This window comes from Erithacus rubecula (assembly GCF_903797595.1).
Source record: "Erithacus rubecula genome assembly, chromosome: 4".
In the NCBI taxonomy this organism is placed as follows: Eukaryota; Metazoa; Chordata; class Aves; order Passeriformes; family Muscicapidae; genus Erithacus; species Erithacus rubecula.
Window position 1 is genome coordinate 15,464,005 of NC_136686.1, and position 24,872 is coordinate 15,488,876.

General features: G+C 37.9%; 1 protein-coding gene across 4 annotated transcripts in view; it reads left to right on the top strand.

Annotated features, from left to right (window-relative positions):
- IPO8 (importin 8) overlaps positions 1-23,929 on the top strand; it is a 45,914-nt gene extending 21,985 nt beyond the window's left edge. The window contains exons 13-26 of one of the 4 annotated variants that reach the window (XM_079304968.1): positions 1,733-1,822; positions 2,457-2,622; positions 3,180-3,340; positions 3,786-3,911; positions 4,537-4,603; positions 5,237-5,362; positions 5,834-5,931; positions 6,913-7,008; positions 8,427-8,659; positions 14,254-14,459; positions 15,820-16,056; positions 16,724-16,840; positions 16,938-17,000; positions 17,521-23,929. In XM_079304968.1, the coding sequence (XP_079161094.1) occupies positions 1,733-1,822; positions 2,457-2,622; positions 3,180-3,340; positions 3,786-3,911; positions 4,537-4,603; positions 5,237-5,362; positions 5,834-5,931; positions 6,913-7,008; positions 8,427-8,659; positions 14,254-14,459; positions 15,820-16,056; positions 16,724-16,840; positions 16,938-16,960 (1,746 nt within the window). In that variant the 3' untranslated portion in view covers positions 16,961-17,000; positions 17,521-23,929. Of the gene's footprint in view, positions 1-1,732; positions 1,823-2,456; positions 2,623-3,179; positions 3,341-3,785; positions 3,912-4,536; positions 4,604-5,236; positions 5,363-5,833; positions 5,932-6,912; positions 7,009-8,426; positions 8,660-14,253; positions 14,514-15,819; positions 16,057-16,723; positions 16,841-16,937; positions 17,001-17,518 lie in introns of those variants that run through there. The other 3 variants (XM_079304966.1, XM_079304967.1, XM_079304969.1) reach the window with 3 other exon arrangements.
- Positions 23,930-24,872: the final 943 nt, after the last annotated feature.

The following is a 24,872-nucleotide window of genomic DNA, read 5'->3' on the forward strand; positions in this document are numbered from 1 at the left end:
TCTCTCTAGCTTTCCAACTTTTTCACTCTTCAATATGTGGCTTTCATCTGCCTGTTGAAAGTTTTGAAAAAAGCAGGAAAGAGCAAAGAGCCTTCCTCCATTTTTTATAGACATCATCTTCAGAATTTGGGTATTTTTCTGGAATCTGGATGTGAATTTAATGCATGTGGTTGCTCTCAAATTGATAAGGATTGCAGTTTGCCTGGTGCTTTAGTAGATGGTGGAGTCCAAGGTATGCCTGTGCTCCATGTCAAAAGTAATTGCCATAATATTATCACATTTGTCATGAGAATGGTGGAGGCTTCTTTTAAATAGCAATTTATCATATTTTATCTGAATTGTCTTGCTGTCTTGCTGTGTCTTCATATTACAAACAACATCTTACCAACATCTGGTTTTGTTACCAGTCCATTTTCTGATCTTGAATCCTGAAACATCAGTAACTTTGGCAGAATTTTTGTAGATTATTTTGGATTGTAGATGCCCTTCCACATGCTGGAGTGAAAGAGGGTGACATTGTTTGTGTTGTGAGAAGACTTTCATATTAACATATTTATGTCTGTCCTGATGGGGAAAAATGGGATTTATTCCAGTATTCTGCTTCTGTTTGAAATTTTCAGTCCTGAAACATGAGGTTACATTGTACTTCATAAAATAGTAATAACCCCAAACTCTGCAGACCCCTTTAAAATTTGAATTTCTTGTGTTTGGAATTTGACACATTGAAGCATTTCATCATCTGTTTCCATATGAAATCCTGGATTTGTAAGCTGACTGAGATACACAGTCTTAAGGAGCTAAGGCCTGAGCGACCTGGCTCCCCACAGCATCTCCAGTTCAATGCCTACAAACTTCTGGCCAGTGTGCACAAAGGAACAATATTTTCCTTTCTCTCCATTTTTTCTCTACTCAGTCCTCAATCAGTTCTGTGAAGGCTGGGGAATGAGTATGGAAAAAAATGCTATGTGCATCACATAAGGTACACGTTGTATTGTGTCCCATTTCACCCTCTTCTGTCTTAGCCAGTGAGTCATTCCTTTGGATGATAACAGCATCCCCAGCATGTATCTTTTCTATTATTCTGGGACTATAAGGCAAGTCTCAAATATCCTTGCTGGTTCTAGCTTCCTGTGAGTATCTTGGGGTTTGCTAAGGTTGGAATAATGAAGAATTACTCTCATCAGGTATCCTTCTCCAGCTAAGGAAATTTCTGTCACAAAGGAATTATCTTCATCAATTAATAAACATGAAAAAAGGTGGTATTAGTTGCTGTAATGTCCAAAATAGTAAGTTTTGATACTTAGAGTAACAGTAGATAATTTGAAACTCAGATCTGTTCCATAGAAAGCTCATATTTATGTTCAGGTTTGTATATAGTCCTTTGTAAGAAGTATGGAGTTACTAGGTTATTGATCCTTGTTAGTTTTTAAGAAAAATCAGCTGGAACTAATTGCCTTAATTAACATGAAAATTCCAGTTTACACGTTATAATGAATAATGCCAAGTTGAATATTATATATACAGTTCTTTCACTTACCTGGTTTTGAACTTGCTGTGCTTTTGAGTTGGTTCTGTTCAAGGTAAGGCATCCAATTCTTTTTGTGGAAGGGTATCTTTATTATATAGACAAATAATTGTATTTCCCATGGTTGACATTTGAAATGCATTATGGGCTACAAAGAAATACGTAAAATGAATGGTCTCCAAAATGAACTTTTTGTTGCTCCAACAGAAGAGTGTCTTCAAGGATCAAATGGAGCTGATGTTACAGAATCACGTGTTTCCCTTGTTCATGTCTAACCTGGGATACCTCAGAGCTCGAGTAAGTTCACCTGTTACATCAATTCCATGGTTCCTTCCTTTGCAGTTTGATTTCATTTTGAATGTTACTGAAAGAAATTAGGTAAATACCTAGTAAAATTTAAAATAACATTCTTGTGCAGTATTTTTTCTTAGTTTTGATTTAAACAATGATTTTTCAGTTAAATGAATTTATGGAGGGTCTGTGTTGTATTAATGTTCACCTTGAATCAATCAAACAAAATTGAGAATCTTAGATGGCTGTGAAGAACAGGCAGGATTTCCACAAGTAGGTAACATCACTTTGAGTGTTGCTTGAAGAAGATCCCCAAGTGCCAATATCAGTCATGGGCAAACAGTTTTTATTTGGTGGGGGTTTTTTTTTTGTGATTTTTTTGTAATTTTATTTCCCCCAGAATGACCAAAGATATGAATGCAAATTACTTGCACGCTGAATTTATTGGTATTTGGGAAACTGTAATAAAGAGCTGCTTGAGTGTAATACCTGTGTTACATTTAATGAAAGAATATACATGATTAAGTGGGGAAAAAAAGCAATCCATGCAAACAGGGAGACAGTTAGCATTGGTTTTGACTCAGTTAAAAATGCTTACAATTTCTATAGCTCCTAATTTGCTTCTGTTTTTGCCTTGCAGTCCTGTTGGGTACTTCATTCATTCAGTGCTCTGAAATTTCACAATGAGCTAAACTTGAGGAATGCAGTAGAACTGGCAAAGAAGAGCCTGATTGATGATAAGGAGATGCCTGTCAAAGTAGAAGCAGCCATAGCCCTTCAGACCTTAATAAGCAACCAAGAGCAAGGTATGTGACAGTGATTCATCAGCTGTATGCACTGATCTATTGATTTTTTGTCGAGATGAGGAGGTTGGTGCAGATTTATCTAAACATTTCTGTCATTTAAAGACAGAATTTTCAGAATACTTTATCATGTTTAGACAGATTCACTTGCTCATTACATCCCAGAATTCCGCTTCAAGTTTTGATGGCACAAAAGAAGTTAGGGTCAGCATGTTTGTTTTAATAAAGTAAATATTACCCATCTTTGTTTTTTTTTTTTTACTGAAGTTGAGCAGTGTGTATGTTTAAAAATGAACACTGCTTATAGATGAGAGCAAGTGTTCCCTCAAAACTTTTTTTTTGCTGTAGGTGGCATTTCAATATTACACAATTTATTTACTCTGTCTTCTGATTATGGACTGTAAAATTGCCTTGGGTATGTTTTTTGGCTTTTTTGTTTCTTTAGTGAATTCAAATTAAACTTATTTTGTTCAAGAGTAGTCAGCTCCCTGGCAGTTTGGAAATGCTGTATGTTTGTGTTTATGGACAGTTGATTTAATCTAGTTTCTATTATTTTTTAGCCAAGGAATATGTAAAGCCTTATGTAAGGCCAGTGATGCAGGAGCTCCTGCACATTGTCAGAGAGACAGAAAACGATGATCTCACAAATGTGATCCAGAAGATGATCTATGAGTACAGCCAGGAAGTCACTACTATTGCTGTGGACATGACTCAACACCTGGTAAGAGGAATAGTGAAATACCAGTTCAGTCAGAAGCACATGCCTAGTTTGATGAACATTTAATGAACTCTGCTTGAAGCACACACTGTTTAAAGTAATTTTTATGAGTCCTCCTGTAGTATTTGCAGTATTTATGGGGTTTTTTTCCCTATGAAGCATCTTTAAAACCTACACATTTTTCAAAGATGCTGATTTGTGTCACTGGTTTTAATGAGTCAAGCTCTAACTATTTAGCATTTCAAATGACTTAATGTAGACTTCTAAAGAAAAAAGAGGAGATTTTAATTTGCTATATTCCCTTTCAAAAGTAGCAAGCCTATTTTTCAGTGCTGACAGCTCCTACAGATAAGGTATTGCTGCTGCTGCATTAACTGCCTGGTTTTGAATGACAAATTAGAAACATGGGTTTGCTCTTGAATGTTAAGTTGGTTGGTTTTGTTCACAGGCTGAAATATTTGGTAAGGTACTTCAGAGTGAGGAATATGAGGAAGTAGAGGACAAAACAGTTATGGCCATGGGCATCTTGCATACAATTGACACAATCCTGACAGTTGTGGAAGATCACAAGGAGGTGAGAGTTTCCTTCATGCTTTACTCCTTCCATTCATGACAAACACTTCTGTGTATGTTGCATCACTTGGCATGAACGTGCATTTGCTACAGTGGGATGGTACCAAGCCACCTCTGACAGATAGGAATCTAAAGCCCAGTTTACTTTTGTGATTTATTAATTGCTTAACTTTCAACTTCAAGGGAATTTATGTCCCAAGGGTAAAATTCTTAGCCCTTACTTAGTAAACACTTCATTGGAATGTGCTGGTTTTGGTTGGGGTAGAGTTAATTTTCTTCACAGTGACTAGTTGTATTACAGGGTGTTAAAGTAGCACTTAAGGATAAATATTTTGCATAAGACCTGTTTTTTACAGTGATGACCCCTGTCTGTAGTTTACCCAGCAATTACTTCAATAGAATTCCTAGGCTGTGGTACAATGTCCACAAATCACATGTTCAGGATAAAGAGATTCTTTCTGCATCAGGGAGACCTTATTTCATAATGTGATTGTTAATGCAGAATTTAAAAAATTATAAAAGCATTTTCGATTTGAAGAACTTCTCAAGCTGAATTAGTCAAATAGGTTTATTTGATTGCTGTGTTTCTAATTTTTTTAATAAACTGCTTTATGCTTTCATTTCAGATCACTCAACAGCTCGAGAGCATTTGTTTACAGATCATTGGCCTTGTTTTGCAGAAACACGTTATAGGTATGTTTTAGAGATATGTAAAAACATGTAAGTAAATTATTGTTAACTTCTAGAACAGAATTTTCATCTTTTTGTGTGTGTTTCTTTAAAGAAAAAAGCCATTACTTTACCACTGTAATTTGTTTCTCTTGATCTGCCCTTGTACATTAATCAGATTGGCTATTGTGTTTTGGAGGTCAAAAGCTGAAGATGCTGTTCTGATTATAATTCTGTCTAATTGTGTTAAAGGACAATGTCTACAACTACATTAGTCTCTTATGGTCATGGTCTGCCATTAAATTACTGCTTTATCAGTATGCTGCACTTACAGTTTTGTGATAAGGTCTTGCAGAAAAAACAAAGACTGAGAAAAAAACCCTATTTTTCAGTATTAGAAGCATTGTCTTTCATGTGCTGCTGATGTATTTTTTTGGAGTGTATTTATAGTGGAAAACGATGCATGTCATTGTAACTAGAGCCAACCTAAGGCCTGTCTGAAAGAGTCTTTTACAATTTTTCTTTCTCTCTGCATGGTTTAGTTTCTAACTGCTGTCTTCTAGTTGTTATTAGACTCAGGACTCTGTCTCAGATTTCAAGGTATTTGCAAGTTAAATTTATTTTGTAAAGCATTCTGCTTCAAATTGTCTTTTGCAGAGTTTTATGAGGAAATTCTGTCCTTGGCCTTCAGTTTAACATGCCAGATGATTTCACCTCAGATGTGGCAACTTTTAGGTGTTCTGTATGAGGTTTTCCAGCAGGATTGCTTTGAATACTTTGCAGGTAAAGTCACTTCTGTTCTAGTGATGTTTTTACTGTTTGAGAATTCATCTCTAAAACCCACCCTGATGAGGGTTGCTTCCATTTAGTGTCTTGGTTTAAAATGATAATGTATTTGAGTCATGCCCTGACTGTCTGTTTAGTGTGGGAGTGTAACAGGAGATATTTAAGTAGGAGAAACATGTTCAAATCTGTTAGTGTGATCAGTTGTTGTAGGGATCCTGAACTCAGGGAAAGTTTAATGTTTAAAGTTTATCTAAAACTACAAATTGATTAATTAAAATGTAGTCCTGTTCTAGTTCCAAAACCACATACTGCATAGTGCATTTTATGAAGAATTCTTCCAGAAAAGACTTTGCAGAATTTTAATTTCCAACCATACTCAATAATCTAATCTAATGAATTCTGCTGTAGGACTACCTCTTTGGTTAGCACTTTTGTAATTTTTTCTCTTTTGCTCTCCCTGTTCTGCAGATATGATGCCTCTCTTGCATAATTATGTGACCATTGACACTGATACTTTACTGTCTAATCCAAAGCATTTAGAAATCATTTACTCTATGTGTAAAAAGGTAAGGCTTCTGATTCTTACTCTTGTGCTTAACATTGGTACATAATCATTAGAGGAGCTGAGTGACCTGAACATGCCACATGGTGGCCAGGCATTTCAGAACTGAGTGAATTTTGATCTTACCTCAGTTCTGAGCACATGCAGCACCTTCACACTTTTTAAGTGACATGCTTTAAAAAAATTACATGCAAAAATCTGTGTGGGAGAAAGTTGCTGTTCGTCTTGACTCTCTTCTATGGAGAGCTATTTTGGTAGGTAGGGAATTAATGAAGCCTGATTTCCTTGGGTTGTGTATCTTGCACAAGAGATTGCCAAGTTGGACTCTGGTTGTCAGCTAAGCTGTGAACTCATTTGAAGTTCTTCCTACATTTATCTTGTTTCTCTTTTATACTGAGTCTCTCATGCTGCAATCCTCCTCTGATTTGGGGCATTAGGGAGTGTTAGGCATCTAGTTACCTGCTTATTTTTAGGAAACTTAGAGTATTTGAATGTAAAAATTTTGCTTATTTTGTCAGGTTTGATTGACAGTGGCCATGAGGTTGAAATGTGCTGAGGTGAAGCAATCAGTTTCACAAAATGTCTACATACATTTTGTTCTTAATCAGAAACTAGCTTAGACATAGCACTTCACTTTGTCAGGCTGTTAGTTTGCCAGTGACTATTAGAATTGAAGTGAAAAAATGGAAACATGATCTGGAAGACATCAGTGATTCTTACAAGTGACATTTCTTTCTAAAAATTCTACAAAGAATATAACATTTTTTAAGAACTACAGCAATTTCTTCTAGTTTTTAAAATTCACCTTTCGCCACTTATCCTTATGTCCTGTAGAGATGGATTATGTGTCTTAATTCCTAACAAAATTTAGAATACATATGTATATGCTGTATAGAGATTTTTGGATGTGTGTAGGTACCAAGAGCACTTACTTTCAGTGTTGTCAGTGACTGCTGATAAATTGAATTGTTACTCTGATGGTTAGGTACTGACAGGAGATGCAGGAGAAGATGCAGAGTGCCATGCAGCCAAACTCCTTGAAGTGATTGTTCTTCAGTGCAAAGGACGGGGTATTGACCAGGTGATATTTACTGAACAGTTTTCTCTTCTATTGCTTTCTAATGATCCGTGATTCCTGAGAGAAACAGCTGGAATTAGAGAATTTGAGGGGAATGTAAGGTGGGGAGAAAAACAGACAGAAGTAGATGTACTCAGGAAAGTTTGTAAGGTTGGGGTTTTTTGTTTTTGAGACCAGATACTAATGGGCATGACCACAGAATGGATGTGGACTGCATTATGAGAATATAGTATGTTGTAAAAGATTGTCCTTTTTTGTTTTCTCTTAATAGAATTTCTCTTTTGATGCAAAACACCTAGGTAAAATTTCTGTGGCTGAGAGGTTAACTGTGCATATCCAACTGCTGTTTTTTTTCCAAGCTATAAGAAATTTTTATGTTTTAAGTTACTTAGTGCATTTGGAAATGCAGATTTTTTTATCATGGGTGGATTGTGTTTGCAGGGATAAACATAATCACAATTTTCCAGAGTTTCTTAGAGCACCTTCTTAGAAAGTAATCTTTTTCCTATTGAGGGCCAAATTCTGCACTTAGTAATGAGCCTACATTACCTTGATGTTTGATGTTGCCACAGTGCAATCCATGGACTTCAGTGATAAATTTTCAGTTAATTTCATTGAAACTGATATAACTTTACTAGTATAAATCTGAAGTAACTGAAGATAAAAATGTTCTCTGAAAGAGTTTATTTTTAAAAGAGATCTGGAGGAGTTTAAAGTGAATTCAATGCATTTGCATTGAAATAAGTATGAGGTGGAAAACTTAAGCTGTACAATTCTGTGAATTAAAATGGTTGCACACTGAACTGAAAGTCATAAACTAAAACTTCTGTAATGCTTCCCAAATTTTTGTAAAGTATAAATATGCCCATTGAAACATGCATGTGTTTAGAAGATGTTTATTTCATTGTTTAGAAATTAGTGCATGTTTCTTTTTATCTGAATAAACTAGTTTAAAACTTTAAAAAAAAAATTAACATCACTTTACATTTATTAGGAAAAGCTTCTTACGTTACGAATTTAGCTAGTTTCATTTCTAATGCCTGTTAGTTGTGAAATTGTTTAGTATCTTTCTTTAAAGATGAGAATGTCTCAGTTTTTTTCTAAAGCTTTTCTACATGCTAGAAACAACTCCTCCAAATGGCCCCAAATATTCTCCCCTGTGCTCAGAATAACTTTGCAATTTTTAGCTTGGACAAGAGCTGTTTTGGGGAAGATTCATAAGTGTGTGACTGGAGGCTAGAAAGTGAATAGAATGTGTTCCTTGCTTCTATACCTGAACTTCAGATAACTCAGGTCATAGTTCTAGTAAAGGTATTGTAAAATCTTGTATAATCTGGCAACATGTCTAATGACTGTTTTCTTTTTTTTCGCCTTTTCTTTTTCTCTTATTGTATTCTCATTCTCATTCCTCGTTCTCCCAGTGCATTCCCCTCTTTGTGGAGGCTGTTCTGGAGCGCTTGACTCGAGGGGTTAAAACAAGTGAGCTTCGTACCATGTGTCTTCAAGTTGCCATAGCTGCACTCTACTACAATCCTGACCTACTCTTGCACACCTTGGAGAACATCAGATTTCCACACAATCCTGAGCCCATCACTGCACAGTTCATAAACCAGTGGATGAATGACACAGACTGTTTTTTTGGGCAAGTATTGAGGTTGTTTTTTTTTTTTTTTAAACAGTATTGAGAATTGACCAGCTGGTTTTCAACAGCATGTTAACTTTTTATCTGAAACGCTGTGTACATACTTTCTGTTCTGTATTTTGTAAGTTATTTGTAACTGCTCCATTTAATTTTAAAAAACTACTCTTTCCAGTGAACCCCACCTCTGATTCTAAATGAATTTTCACAATCAACTTGCATATTTATCATTGTGCCATTGACTGCTTAGCATACTGCTGAACTTAAACGTCACTGTGACCTCCCTTGAATGAGTGTGTGCTGCACTGTGTGCACTCAGGCAGGAGCTAAGCATTTGTAAACTTAATGAAGGGGAACAAAACCTGTCATCACCTAGCAAAGCATGCACTTGATGCTAAGCAGAGGTGAAGGCCAGTGCTTGCCTCTCAGCTGAGATGTAGTGTCTTAACTGTGAGATTCAAATCTACCTAAGGGCAAAGCAGACAGACATAGTTAACAGCTACCTCTCACCTTCCTGCTCCAGGTTTGTTTTGTTACTGGAGGCTGACTTCTGCCTGCAGGTGTATGGATAGGCTTAGGCCATGTCATCCTGAAGTTGGTTCTTCCACACCTTGTAGTAATATTATTGTTAATTACTAAATTATTTTTACATCTACCAACTTTAGAAAAGGGTGAAACATTGTAGGATTTCCACCTACCAATTTTCTTTTGTGGCTGAAGTGAAGTTCTTGTTCTTCATCTCTTTGTGCTTTCATTTTTTTTTTCTAGTAAACTAAAAGAGATTTATAGTCTGAAACAGTTCATCTTGGAGCATTCAGTGAGAAACTAGTCAGATTCAGAGAGGAAAAATGTTGAGGTCTAACTAGGCTGCAATCTCAAATCGTACTGTGAACTAATCTTCGTTCCTTCTGTGTTGCTCTTCAAAGAGCATCAGCCATTCAACCTACTGCTCAAATAAACTCATATTGGGAGCTGAGACAAAGGTTAACAAAGCCTGTGAAAATGAAAAGTTAAGCACGCAGTTGTCATCCTGTCAGACTGCACCTGAATGGCAGCAGAGGATTAAAAATCTCTCTCTTTGATCTGCTGCTACCAGCAGAGAAATAATTATCTGAAATATTGCTTAAATCTAAAAGTCACTCTTCCTTCTGTGCTGTCTCCTCTCTTTGTGGCTTCCAGGCATAGGGTAGGGCTTTTGCTGTAGTACTGCTGGTGAGGCAATGTGATAAGCATGGGACTTCCTCCCTTTCCCTTAGGAGAGCACTGCTTCTAGCAGATCATTTGTTTTCTTCCAATTCAGAAGCCTAACTGAACAGGAAAGGACAGAAGAGCAAAATAAATTTGGTGTTCTTAAAAACCAAGTTTTTTATACCTTTGTTAGAGAGCAGTGGGCACTCTCATTTGTACAGTCCTTTTTCCCATTTGCTGCTTTGGTTTACACTTAGTTTGCTTTCCATTAAGAGGCAGTTGCAGGCCCAGATTCAAATCATTTGGAAAACTCGCAGATCCTAGAGAAACTGGACTGGGTCAAAGTAGATCCACCTCCAGATGGGAAGGACCATCTTGCTGTCATTTCTTTGTCAGCCATGCAGGAAATCTGGAACGTGGTGGTGACAGTGGTTGTTCAAGGTGCTTTGTCCACATAAATCTCACACTCTTACATGTGGACTTCCATCCCTGGAAGTGTTCAAGGTCAGGTTGGATGGGTTTTTGAGCAACCCTTTCTAGTAGAAGGTGCCCATGGTAGAGAGGTTGGAACTAGATGACCTTTAGGGTCCCTTCCAACCCAAACCATTTTGTGATTTTATATCTTTTGTCTGTTCCTGTGAAGTCTTAGTCCCCATAGATCCTCCTCTGCCAGCAGTAGAGTTGTGCATGGCTGCACATGCTCAGGCTGGAGCCAGTGATACTTGCCAAAAGAATGCAGTATTTCTGGAGCAGCATGTGTGAGAATGAGATGAAATGACATGAGATGAGAGATGGACATGAGATGAGAATCCATGGGAAAATGGAGGGGAAAAGTAGCTGTTCTTCCATGTTGTTAAAACTGTGGAAACCATTGAAAAAGTGTTAACAAAGTTGGCATATTAAAAATTAGCCAGGCAAGGAGAACTCAGAACTCCTTCTAAGACTGTGCATAAATTAAATGTCATAGTGGGTATCACATATCTGTGGCTGTGTGCTGATAGTGCCTGTATGCCACAGGATATTGTATTTATTTCTAAATGTTTTCTACAATAACTTCACACTGGAAAGCCTTTTGCAAAAGCATTTGCTCCTTACCACTTTCTACCTTTTTTCCTGACAGCTGAGGTTTAGGTGAAACTTCTGCATGACTTACACTTATTCTCATGCTAAAAATTTTTCTGTGGTAACTAGAGTTAAAGGAAAATCTCACTTGCTTCAAAAAAACCCTTCAGTACGTGTTTTTGGGTTTTTTTAAGCTGAATAGAGTTATATATTTGATAGAAGTTTGAATAGTTAAAAATCCTAGGTTTCTCATAGTTGTATATAAAAATCCCAGTCATATGTTGATTCCAACTTTGCAACTAGAAGGAAGGTGGCTAATTATTTGCAGTTTGTCCAGGAACTGGATTGATGTAATAGAAAGAAACTTGATTCTCACAAAGGAGCACAGCAAACCAGTAAAAGGAAAGGCTTAGCAGTTTTTCTCTGAAATACTTTCAGCTTGGTTTAAAATACAAAAAATATTTAAAATCCTTTGTGCTGAATTAGAAGAAAGTGTGTTAGCAAGAAGGGGTCTTTCAGATTATGAGGACCACACACAGCTTGTTAAAAATGAACTTGGATTGGAGTCTTGCATTGCCATGTTGTGTGTTTAGCACTCCAGGCTTGATAATCCATTGTGCAATAAGCAGAGTCCCTGATTATTAGGGAGGGCTATTGTGTGCTTCTGAGCAAATAGGTACAGGTCTCAAAGCACAGTTTATTAAGGAGAATCATATCCAGGCTCCCTTGAGCAGATGGAAGGGTGCTGAAATAATGAGCCTTTTGATAGCAACGGAGTGGTCCTGAAGCCATTCTTTGCTATTATGAAAATCTATAAAACTCTATTTTGCTTGTTCAGTCCTATGGGTCCTTAATACAGCTGGGGCAGAGTAGAATACTTCAGGCAAGGCAGATGCTTTTCTTGCTGTATGTCTCTGCTGGCAGGTGAAAAAAAGTCTCCTTGTGGCTCAGGTTCACTAAAGATGGCTTGATGCCTGCATTTCTGCTGTCCTGCAGGGCCTTCTAGTAACATGCATATTCTGAAGATGTGTTCATTCTTGCAACTTCTCTGTTTAGCAGCTTTAAAATGGAGTGTGACAAATATGCTGTGGGTTTTGGTCATTTGGGTTGCTTCCCAATGATGACTCCCTTTCAAACAGCAGGACTTCATTCTCGTGCTTTGATCTGCTGTCCCAAAGTGATAATTTAATATAAAGCTAATCCATCAATTACTAAGATTTTTTTGTTTTACGTTTTACTGTTGCATTTTGCAATTGGCACTGCACAATGGTAGCTTTTTCAAATGTATGATTAAAAAATAATGCTAGGAATTGTTTGTTTGCTCTGGTGCATGTGGCTGAAATTGCTTCTTTGTATATTTGGGTCTTGAAGAAATTTCATGACTTCCCAGTGTCAACATGCAGGATAGAAATCTTGTGCATAGATTACAGAGCTTTGGTCACACTTGGATGACAGTGCTGACAAAAAGAGGAGGTTAGAGAAATTTTTTTTCCATTTGTACTTGCACTAAGCACAACTATCCAAATAACAGCTATCCTTCATTTATGGGTAGCATTATCTTTAGCTTGGCTATTGATCTGCAAAATGTGGACCTGAGAGCAAATGGCTTGTTTTCAACATGAAGGAGTAAGTAATTTCAGCTGAGAGGAGTAAGGGATTTCTAGGGTTTTTTTCATGAAAGCAGACCTGTTCCTCTATCTCCCTGGCTGGTTTGTATGCCCTCTTTTGTGTTCCATTCCATCTGAAAAGAAAGGATTATGGTTACAGGAATTCTCTGTTCCTGCATGTGCTTTGGTGCATTTTTCAACACCTGGAACCAAGCAGCCAAACCCACTGTGACAAAACGTGTCATTTGATATCCTGGTTGACTTTGTTGTTCTTGGAAGGTCTGCTAGGATCATAATGTTTTGCATGGTCATATATAATTTATTTTTGTTGTCAACTGCTCTTGAGAATGAATCACTTCAGTAAATCCTAACAGGACTAACAACATGGGAGGTGTCATGAAATCCCTCCAGATCTCTAAGCTTATTTAAGTACAAGTAAAATTTAGAAAGCTGCAATACAGGATTGTGTTACTTAAAGGATGTAATAGTTCAATAGCAATGGTAATGACATGCTAAGCACTTAAAAGCTGTATTTCTGTAGCAATTTTTGAAGTGGTGGATTGAGGTGATTGTCTCCCTGTTAGCTTTGTTGCAGTCTATGGTGGCCATCTCATTTCTTCTCTCTCAACTTCTATTCTCTTCATTCCAAAGTAAAAGTAGTTCAGTAATGGAAGTATCCCAAAAGTTTAGAGGATGGCCATTTTCTGCCAGCTCTGGAGGTTTGCTTGGTTTCTCTTTCTCTTGCAGAAAGCTTGCATAAAAGCTGTCAGCATCAAATTGAATAGTTCAAACCAAAAAAAAGCTCCTCTCAAGGCTGTAATACCAGAATACTATAATGTTAGCTCCAAGTTGAATATTTCTGATGTTTCCAGTAAAGGTGAACCAAAGAGTGTCTGCAGAGGCATTTAGAGATTTCTTTTTCCATCTCGTTTGCAGAAATTTCTGTTTCTGGAAGTGAAAATCAATTCTTATGTTTAAAAGCATGGGTTCTTACCTAGTTTCCTGACTATGGCCACATAAAAGTCTTTCTGCTACTAATTCAATGGATTTCTTTCCCTTCAATTTTCTCTGTTTTAATGGAGGTCTACTCATTTGAAAGTTCCCAGTTTGAGTATACTGCCAGTTGTGCTTTATAAGATGGAATTACTTCCCTGCTTTCACCAGATTTAGCAATGTGTCTCAAGGTAGCATTTGAAATTATATATTGAAATATGCATAAGACAGGCATTCTGATGGATTTCTCATAATTTAACTTCAGCTGTCCCTGGGGCATCCCATAAATGCACCCTGTGATTCAATGCATTCCCGCTTATCATTGTTCTTCACTAACAGTTTTTGCCAATTTCCATCCCTGAAACAGTACTGCTATCAAAGCCAAGGCTAATTAATTTTCCATCCTATTTAATAATGATAATCTGTATCAAATGCTTTATTAAAGACAAGATAGTCTGCATAATTATTAAACAGCATTTATTTAGCATTACAAATTTTACATTTGGTAATCAGAAAAAGTTGCTCCAGGAATTTGACCAGTGCTTGAAAGATGTTTAGTTGTTATTGAATGAATACTTTCCAGTGGGAAACTTGATTCAGAATGAAGAAAATAGTTTGTATATGACCTTTGAACATAGACTTTGAACATAGCCTCTGAGACATTGTCTTCTGCCATGTCAAGCACCAGGATTTTAATGTTCTCTATATATCCTTGCAGTGAAAATCTGGGTTTTTTATAACAATTGTGTCATATTTCAGACTCCACGACAGAAAGATGTGTATAATAGGACTGAGCATCCTCATGGAATTGCAGAACCGACCACCTGCAGTGGATGCTGTGGCTGCCCAGATTGTTCCTTCAATCCTCCTCCTCTTCTTGGGCTTAAAACAAGTTTGCGCCTCACGAGAGCTCACAGAACATGAGGATCATGCTAAAGATGAAAAACACTTTGCAGAAGATAATGGTAAAATCTCCCCTTTTCACATTGTGGATTTTGTCTGGATTTAATTTAAAGGGGGTAAGAAATTGCAGTTCGTTTTTAAGACTCGTTAGTCTGCTGAAAATAGCTTGGCTTACTGGGTGCTTGAAATACCATCTTTGGAGTTGATTTTTCTCCCCAATTGTAATCAAAATGTTTCATGGTGTAACAGCTAACATTTTGTATAAGGGTAGTATTGGTTCAGAAGTAACTTGCAGGTCTGCTCTGCTGGGTTGTCAATATGCCCTGTCTTCTCACATAGGCAGCAGGAGTTTGGCAGGACTCTCCTAGGTATATTCTTACTTCCTGGAAAGAAGCTGTTTGAAAGACCTTTTTGATTAAATTTTGAAGAAGATCCTGGTGGGTCTTCTTTGTCCAGATGGAAAGTTGTTTGTAGAGTGGGGTTTGAGACAGCTGAGGTTCCTTGAGCACACAGGCATCTAACCTCTGTGCCTGCCAGAAGAGAAGAAACATCAAAGAATGCCTTACAGAGGGAATTGTGGGGAGGGAATCATGCACAGCATTGCAAGCAAACGTGCTTGACAAGGAGTAGATGTTTTGAGGTGTGAAAATTAGATTGGATGTTAGCAAATTATGTAAACCACTCACATTTCACCCATCGTTGTTCTTGTTCTGTAATGGACTCACAGAATTCTTCTCAATACATAGGAATATAGTATTAAACAGCACAGGAATATAGTATGAAACAGCACATGAATATTCAGCTGCAGTTTTAGAAATGAAGGTTTTGGTTTTTTTGAATCTTGATTATAAGTCAGAAATACTTTTCCTTAAATAAGAAAGTGCAGTGTTTAGAATTGCTGGTTGCAGTTGTATTTAGGTCAGGGGGTCATAGTTTCACAAACAGAATGGAAGATAACACCAACTTAATGTGTTGGCTTAAGTTGTTCAAGTAAGGCCACACTTAAGAGAATGCAGACAGTTGGTTTACAGATGGATTTCTTATGGTTTAATGTACATTTGTGAATTCTATGCAAGTCTCTGTAATTTAAAAAGCAGTGATGGGAGCGTTTCATGGAAGACATTTCCTCAAAAATTTTGGACCCTGTAATTGCACAGTGACTGCATAAATGAAAGAAAGAAAAAGATGGCAGCTTCACGTTCCCCAGGTCTGCATAGAAACAAAAGTTCATCTGATCTTGAATGTAGGAAATGTTTTAACAGCTTCATTTTTCTAAGACTTGGAAGGTTGTGGGGAAAGGGTGTTAACAGTCGGTCCCCTTTCCAGCCAAAATCTAGATTTACTGATTGTTTTTAATTCATAAGTCATTGTTTCCTTGTAGTTTTAAACTTTGTTTTACAAAACATATCAATGATTTTGCAGAAGAGATACCAAGTGATGAGGATGAGACAAATGAAGTGAGCCAGGCAATGCAAGAGAACCACGGTGGAGGAGGAGGTGGCAGTGCTGGAGGTGGAGGGGAAGAGGATGAGGATGATGATGATGATGATGACTGGGATGAAGATGCATTGGAAGAGACTGCCCTTGAAGGGTTCAGCACACCTCTTGACCTTGAAAATGGTGTCGATGAATATCAGTTTTTTACACAAGCCCTTCTAAGTATGTGTTTGCTGGTCAGCAGAATGATACAACATGATGAAATCGTGTAGAGATATTTATGGTCATCACTGGGGAAAAGCCTTTTCTTTGTTATGAGAAATAGTTTAGGTTACTAAAACTGTAAAATGTGATCTCACTTTCTAATGGTAGTCCTGCTGGTTTTTTGCTTACTAGTGCTGCAAAAAACAAAGAGCAACAAATACAGCCAGAGATTAATTCTCTTCACGTTCTTTCTCAGGATTTTTCAATCACAGCCTAAATAAGTAGGGTTTGGTTACTACAAGGACTCCTATATAGAGAAATACTTGTCACCTTTTAGATGTTAGTGGGGAAATTATTTTCTCCCTTTCCTGTGTCACTAATCCTGTTGTTTTTCGTTTTCATGAGAGTTTTAAACGAGATTAAATTCCCATTGTCCATGAATAATGGCCACATGGTTAGCTTTCTGTTTCAGAAAGCAGAGGATCTAATTAAGTTCCCCTAAATGGATTGCCTCTGTTAGAGTGGGAATTCTGTGCAAAGAAAACCATCAGGAATACTGATCTTGTTTTGCAGTGCAGATTCCATTTTAAAGCCAGCCAGCATTTCCCTGTGTTTCATTTTGTCATTCTGAAATGAACTTGTGTGTAAGCTGATGCTCACTTTTGCTCCCTTGCTGCCCTGACAGCGGTGCAGAGCCGGGACGCAGCCTGGTACCATTCCCTGACCTCGCCCTTGAGCGAGGATCAGAAGAAACAGCTGCAGGAGATTTACACATTAGCAGAGCACAGGAGAACTGCTGCAGGTGAGTCACTGCCCTGGGCCCCTCTCAGCTGTTGCAGAGATGGTGGAACTGATTCTTATCTGTGACAACAACCTCTGTGCTAATTAACGTTTTCTAGGAAGCGTGAGCAGGATATCATGATTACATTATTCCTTGCCTGGAAGTGTGTTATTCAGAGTAAGTTTACTGTTGTTTCTAATTAATTGCCTTCTCATTGACTTGTGCTACTGCTTGAACAGGGTATGAGCCAGTTTTACACAAACTGACATTTGAAATGAAGAATAAATTAGGGTAGTATCTATCTTCAGCCAGGCATTTGATGAAGATTACTATCAAATGCATTTAATAGTTATGCATTTAATAGTTTTCTAAATTTTTAACTTTTTGTATTGCCCTTGCAGTTAGTGTGAGGTTTTAGATGTGTAGAAAGCTTGCATCATGGAAAACAAATGTGCAGAATAGTGTAGCATAGACTGATTTCAGTAAAGGATTCATTTCTCAACTCTGTTGTAGAGGTGTGCACATTTATGCCTTCAGAGAAAACCTGAGTGTAATTTATTCCTGTCATTGCATTTTGGGAATAAAATTTTGACTAAGCTGAAGAGTTTTTTCATAACTTTTCATTCTTAGCTGAGCTGTAGTTTCTGTCAAAGGCGTGCTCTATAGACTATTTTTCATATTCTTTTTCTTTAATTCTAGAGGCTAAGACAATAGAACAACAAAGTGGCTACACATTTGACAACAAAGGACTGATCACAGCATTTAATTTTGCTGGAAATACTCCTGGTGGCAACTGAAGGATCAGCTACAAAGGTCAATGGGAAGGGTCTCATCATCACATTTTCCTGAAACCATCGTGACTTCTGAGTGATGGGGAGGGTAATTTAATGCTGCTGAAGGTTTTGTGGAAAATAGCAGTGTGCTTTCCCCACCAGAATGCTCTTTCTAACCAGCTACTGTAATGTACAAGTTCTTGTGGTGTTTTTATAATTTGATGGACTGAAAGGAAACGTTTGTCCTCAAGGAACCTGGACGACCGGGAGGGGCCAGGCTGCATCTAATTGAGTTGCACTTCTCAGGTTTTTGCTGTGCAGAATTGATAGATTCATATGGATAACAGTGCCTTCTGTTGTACATGGATTGCCTGAACAAATGGATTTTGGAGTGCATTATAATTTTTTAAGTGTAAAGACATTTCTTGATACACTGTAAGCCTTGGTTCCATGTTTTCCAATCACCTGCTGTTCACGGTTCAGTTTAATTGTTTGTTGGTTGCATACAAATTGCTGGATTCAGAATATTAGCACATCTTCCCTACTTGGTGCAGACCAAATGTGTAGAGGGAGATGTCTATTGGAGTTGCAATGCATACACTGGTTATGTCAAAGGGTCTTAACAACATGGCAGGTTTTCCCTTGATGCAGTAGTCTTAAATTGTTTCTCTCAGCCATGAATTCAACTCACTTGAGTTACAATGGCTTGCCTGGCAGGTGGCTACCCTAAACCTACATCAATATTGGCTCCTGCCTGGACAAGTTGTGTGGCCCTCTCATGTAGATATTCTACATGATGACTTGTTTCTGCTATTATTGATGGATATTGGATTATACATGGGATAATCTCTTTGGTTTTTATTCATTCATTACCATTCCAGTGGTAGTACTGAATAATGTGGTACAAAATATTTGCAATATTTTATTTATTTTGATAGAAGAAGAACAGCTTCAAACTTGCTTCTTACTGTTACACTCTGTGATTGTATTTCTGGTCTGCATTGCAGTTGGTTATTCTTGATCCATGCTGAAATTTCTTTATTTGACAGATTTTTTTCCTAAATTTTGAAGACTGGTATCACCAGTGGAGATTTAGACTAGATATTATGAAAAATTTCCTCATGGGAAGGGTGGCCCAGGGAAGTGGGAAGAGTCAATGTCCCTGAAGTGATTTAACAACATGTGTATGTTGCACTTAGGGACAGGGTTTAGCAGTGAATGCAGGATTAACAGTTGTGCTTGATCTTAGAGGTCTTTTCCAACCTAAAGGGTTCTATAGAACAAGGTGTTTGTGGGGAAGCTCATTTAGAGAGGAAGTGATAGCAGTACTAATTTAAATAGGTGCCCCTCTGTTAGGTCTGCTGGAATCACAGTGATGTAGCAAAAAGCAGTAGGGGTACTTTAGAATGTGAACTTTGGATTGGAGATAAAAAATTTAGACCAGATTTTGTCTCTATGTGTTAATTTCTTTATGATTTAAAAATATTCACCAATCAGTTTTAAACACATACTAATAATCTGTTTCTTTACAGCAGTGTCCCAAATAAAAAGTCTTTCCCGTATCCCATAAAATTTTCCACAACTGCAGTAAATTACAGACTGCTGGCCCTGTGCAGTGTTGAAGCTTTTCTTTTGTCATTCTGGTTGAGTCTGATAAATCTGAGGCACTCTGTGCCTTGGCTTCTGGAAAAGGCTAAAGGATCTCTGCCTGTTCCTTGTGGAGTTTTCCTAACCTGGCAGCCGTGGGGCAGAATGTTCCCTATGCTTTCCTGTTTCCTGCACCTTTGTGTCAGACTGTAAGCCTGTTTCTGTGCCCCTGCTTTCTTTCTTTTTTTGCCTTCCTCTACTCAGCAGCTACTGAGTCAAGTTGGCCTGGTTCATGTAGGTTTTTCACTGATGCTGCTTAATAGCAACAGTGAAAATGTCTCGTTTTTAGGCCTGTTGTACATGTGGAAAATTGTGAGAATTCCACGGTCCTTATTTCCAAAAGGGAGCAATCTGTTGAGCTTCATTGGGCAGGCTCTTTTAGGTCAAGCAGCAGAAGGCCAGAATATCCTTAATTTTGAATGTCAGGTTATGAAAATTACAGGTCACTTGCTTATTTAGGCCAGGGGGTGGTGTATTGACTGAGACAGTAAGTAGGAAAGCAGTTTGTTGGGGAGTTTATCAGAAGCCACAGAAGTTTTGAAATCATTCACAAATTTAAGAAATGGTTTTTGGAAGTTAAGGGCACTGGTGACTTCTCTCTTACCTGTCAATTGAAGTTAGGTATTAGACAGGTAAACTGTTTAAACCCTTTATTATTTTATTAAAAGAAACAAGACTGTAAGGTTGGGTTTCTTTCAAAGCCCATTTTCCTTCTCTGTACTGGCATGCAGAGTAGAAGGTGGATTTATTTTCCTTCTGCTAATGAGGTTGCTTGCACAGTCACACGCTATTATTAAGGAGTTGATGTGTTCAAGGTAAAATCTGCTTTTGCATAGCATCATCTTGGTGTCACTCATCTGAACTATGGATGCTCCCTAGTTCTGCTTTTGTATACTTTTCAAATCAACTGCCAAGAAAATTTCATCCAGATGTTTCATACAAGAGTTTAATCAGCAGTGTGGAGTCGAGAATCTTTGTTATCTGTTTTGCAGTGGGGTCAGAGATGTCTGAGGGAATGGCATGTAAAAAGGTTAAATGCCTTTCCCTTCCCAGAAGATTCATGAGCAAATGTTTCTACCAGCAAAAGCAAACGTTAATTATTTTATTCCTTTTTTTTTGAAAAGGGTTTTCATCCAAAAAGATTTATTGGGCTCTAGCCTCCACTTTAGCATGTGGTTTTCTTTTAACATGGTAAATACCTATTTGTACGTTATCATAAATAGGTAATGGATTTTAGGTGTTTCTTTCTGTGTCCAGCTTTGTACTACATTAAAGGGAGAATAATACAAATGTGCATTTACTGTCTCACTTTGAAGCCAAGGTAATCGTGGAATATTAGATACCAGCACTGCCAACAAGCATGATGTATTTGCCATTGGAAGGACAGAGAGTCATGAATGTATTGCAAAATAAAACAAAGGCTGATAACTGGTGACTTATGTTGCCCCATATTCCTAAAGTGTAAAGATGATCCATGTGGGCACCACAGTGGCTTTTCATAGGCAATTAGTGTTATGGGGGTTATAATCATAGCAAATGTAAACTTGCATAAGCTGCTTTTCCAGATAAAATTAACCGATCCTGGATGTTGAACTGCATATGCTGTTTTGTCACTTGTGAAAGGAAAATAAGAATCACCACATGTTTGGCTGCCTCTTTTTGCTGTCTCTCTTTCAGCACTGAAGTACATTGCTTGCTTTCATTACAGAGCAGAATCTTTAATCAAAAGGGCCAGCTCCAGGAAGAGTGCAGAAATCAAGCTGAGGAAAAGGTTAAAAAACCCTCAAACCTCAACAATCCCCCAAAACCCACATGTGCACAATCTGACTGAAATGAATGTGCTTTGTGAGTGTTAAGTCAAAATATTTAAAGGATGTCACATAAAATGATATTGTGAGATTCTTTGCTTTAGAGAAAAAGCCTGCCTGTGGGGTGTCAGGGAGCTGTGAAATGCCTGCTTTAGGATATGCTGTTTGTCTTGAAGTCCTGGCAGTTTGTGACTCTGGATTCCATCATACATTGTAGAGGAGAGATGGTAGGACAGTAGAGGATTTTTTTTTCTTTCTGCAAAGCCAGAGTGTTTTGAGATTGTCTTGAAACAAAGGAATTGTAGACAACATGAATAATTAACTGTCCTTTTTCCAAAATACTTTTCTCTCTTCTTCTTCCCTCCTTTTATTCTTTTGTCTGCCACAGTGTTATTGGATGTTTCAGGGAGTTTTCAAAATACCTGAAAAGGTAGACCTTAAACAATTTTTATAACATCTTTTTCTTGAAGCAATGCAGTTTATCAGTTGCATTTCTCTCTGTAGAACAGTCTCCCATTTGACATACACAGATGATACAAAACTTGAAAAATCCCTCACTTTTGCCTGTGGTTTGATGAGCCTCTCTGTGATTTACTCTTTAATATGGACACTTTGAAATCCCCACACCTTGTACTGAAATTTTCTCAAAGGATAGGCAAAAATACACTATATAATGAAGTACCCAGTCCTCATTCTGAGATATGACCCAATCTTTTGTTAATATTTGGCAGTCTGGTGCTCAGTTCCTCAAGGGTCTCTGTTTCTGATTGAGGACATTCTTTGAGTCCAGGAGTCTGTCTCTGCAGGGAGGCACAGAATGGATTTTTCCTCACTGCAGAGCAGCATACAGTAGGCATGGCTATGAACTCCTTCATCTTAGGAGTGAAAATAGCATTCTTTTCTCGGGGATATCAGGTTTTAATCCCAGGTGGGATACAGCAGAGATGCATGTTCCCATTGTGTTTAAGGAAGCCAGACACTATTCCAGATACCAGAAGGTCTCAGCATAAAGCCATTTCATAAAGAGGATGTGTAAACACGCCAAGCTGCTTGCTTTGGACACCTCTTCCACTGCTACTGCTTTTGTAAAACCAATCAGGGAAAGCCAGTGTAAAATGAAAGAAAAATTAAAGCAGTGCTTGGGCACTAGACAGGCAGAAACTTTCCTGGCCTGTGGATCTGTTTCTGATACTCACTGCAAACACACACAGATACTCTTCAACTAAAATATGCATCATCTGTATGGATGTCAGTACCCTGACTGACAACCATTAATGAGAGATGAACAGTTAGTGTGATTTTTCTCTGGCAGAGATCAGATGCATCCCTTTAAAAAGACTGGAAACTGCTTGTCCTGACTGATGCAATCACCACCATGAGACACTCAGTGGGACTGCAATCTCTTAAAGATTATCAGCATACCTCCTAAAGGGCTACTGAAGTGCTCTTTGTCTAGTGAGCTGGCAGATTAACTCCTCTTGGACTAGAAGAGTTATGGGGAACACCAATTCAGAGAGAATCTGCAGGCATATATGTGGTTGTGAGGTATTGGGAAAGGATCCATCTAAATTCAGGGGATGCTTTTGATATGATCTGAGTTCTGCAGCATTCCCAATGTTGCCTAAGTCTTCTAGAGAAGTGCCCAAGAACTTTGTCTCATGCCTCCCTTTGGGAAGAGAATGTACTTGGGCAGCCCCAGATTTGGTGCGATGCTTTGAATTTAACATCAGAAAGTGATTTTGATTACAAGTTGTTTGTAGCAGAATAATGGAGAGGAATTCGTATATTAATACTAGAATTCTCTTTGTAGGCTGTACAGAGGTTCACAGTTTAAGTGTTTGACTCTGTTCATGGTGGGGTAGGAGTTAAACTTTCAGATACATGGATTTCTGTAATGTGAATACAACAGTGTCAGCTGCAGGATTCGCCTGAGAGAGTGACAGTCAGGAGCTGCCTGCTGGAGTATCTGGATTATGTTACATGAAGTGAAATGCAAAAACTGTAAAATTACTTGATAATTAAAGCTGTTGAGCAACAAAAATTTTCTTGAAATGAGATTTTAAGATTATCCTCAGGTATGTTTTAATTTTCATGTTTCATGCCCATATGCAAAGTGCAAGATTTCTGCACATCGTGGAGGCCTGTTCATTTCTCACAGAACTGTTTACCATTGAAGGCATTTATCTAAGAATTGTTTCTCATTTTTAGGTATTTTCAACATGTTAGTAAAGTTGCACATATCCTTTTTTCACCACTTTTCATGCACAGAGATCTTGGAAACGAACTTAACAAAAGGAAGAACAGTGCTTTGGAAAGAGAAGATTATGCATAAGCAGGTTATTTTTAGAAAACAGCTGTGGCTTCTGAAGGAAATATGAAACCATAAATATTTATATAAAAGTGCATGAGGTAAAGAAATTAATGTAAGACAATATAAGCAAGACACATTCTTTGATCACAGTTGAAATGTTTATTTTTCATTGCCAAATGTGTGATACTTGCTTTTGATTGCATGTGCTGTTGGAATAACGCCTAACATAAATCACATGAAATGTTTTGGGGGCTTAAAAAGAGACCAAAGAGGCCATGCACATTTCTTTTGATACTAAAAGCAAAGAGGTGAGCCCAGGACTGCTGTGATTGGAGGGAGCCTGCTATGTGCTACATTAGCAGGTTGAATTGCAGAATCACCAACTTTGTAAAAAGCCTGAATTACTACACTGTGGGTTGGCTTTGAGGGCAAGAATTGACAATTGCAAAGCATGCATTGATGACAAGAAGAACCTCTTTCTAGCTTAAAGAATTCTGTACAGTGTTCTCTTAAGCTGTGCTGAATTTGCTTTAAAAACAGTAATAAATCTTATTGCTTAGGTTGAATGTTACATCTGTTGTGCATTTATATGGGAAGAATAATATTTCTTAAAAAAATGTAACATGCCACCTACCAAGGAGCCAAATCTCATTTTATAGCTGCTTTTCATACAGCCATAAAACGTCTTTGCAAGAACACCCAAGAATTAATTTTAAACAAATGTGTGTGTTGTTCAGAGTTAATATGTGCATTTGTAGCAGTGTGTTTGTTAATCTCTGACTCGTGAAGGCAGCTGTTCACTTACACACATTGGCTGTGAAAGAACATAACCGATGTTTGACGCAGAACATCCGAACACAACTCACAAAATACCAAACCAGTGAAAATAGTCATCTGCACCAGAGCTTTGACCAGTCTTCTGTGCATGGAATTCATAAAGAAGACACTTTTACCAGGCTTCCACAGGACAAGAAATGAATTTTCCAGTCTGGAACTGCAAGCCTAATGTTTGTATCGGTGGAGTATTTCTCTGGTGGCGAGTTGCTGAAGTAGCCTGTTTGCTGAATTGCATTGACTGATAATGTTTATCCTTTACTGTATGGGCCACTTCTGTGTGTCCTCCTCAGTTTGTCTCTCTAAAAGTAGTGCTTGATGGTCCACGTTTTTTAACTAGGGAGACTGAATTAGTGTAGTTTGCCCAAAGCCATAGCAACATGTTGCAGCTGGCATGAGAAATTAAAATTCTGGCTCTGTGTAAGTGCCTGGGAGTTTTGCTATTTGCTCTAACCAAGCTAGGATTTTGCCCATGCAATTTGCTAGGTCCTGGTGTTTGGATCACTGCTAACACCTTCCACAGAAGCTCTGCCACAGCATACTTAATTAATGAAATTGCTCAGCAACAGCAAGTTCCACTATTGAACTGCAGTTTTAATCTGTCCAGCAGTGACACTGTTTAATTGCATTTTGTCTGGGTTGCTTGGTATGACAAGCTCTCCTAGAGAAAAAATGGTTGT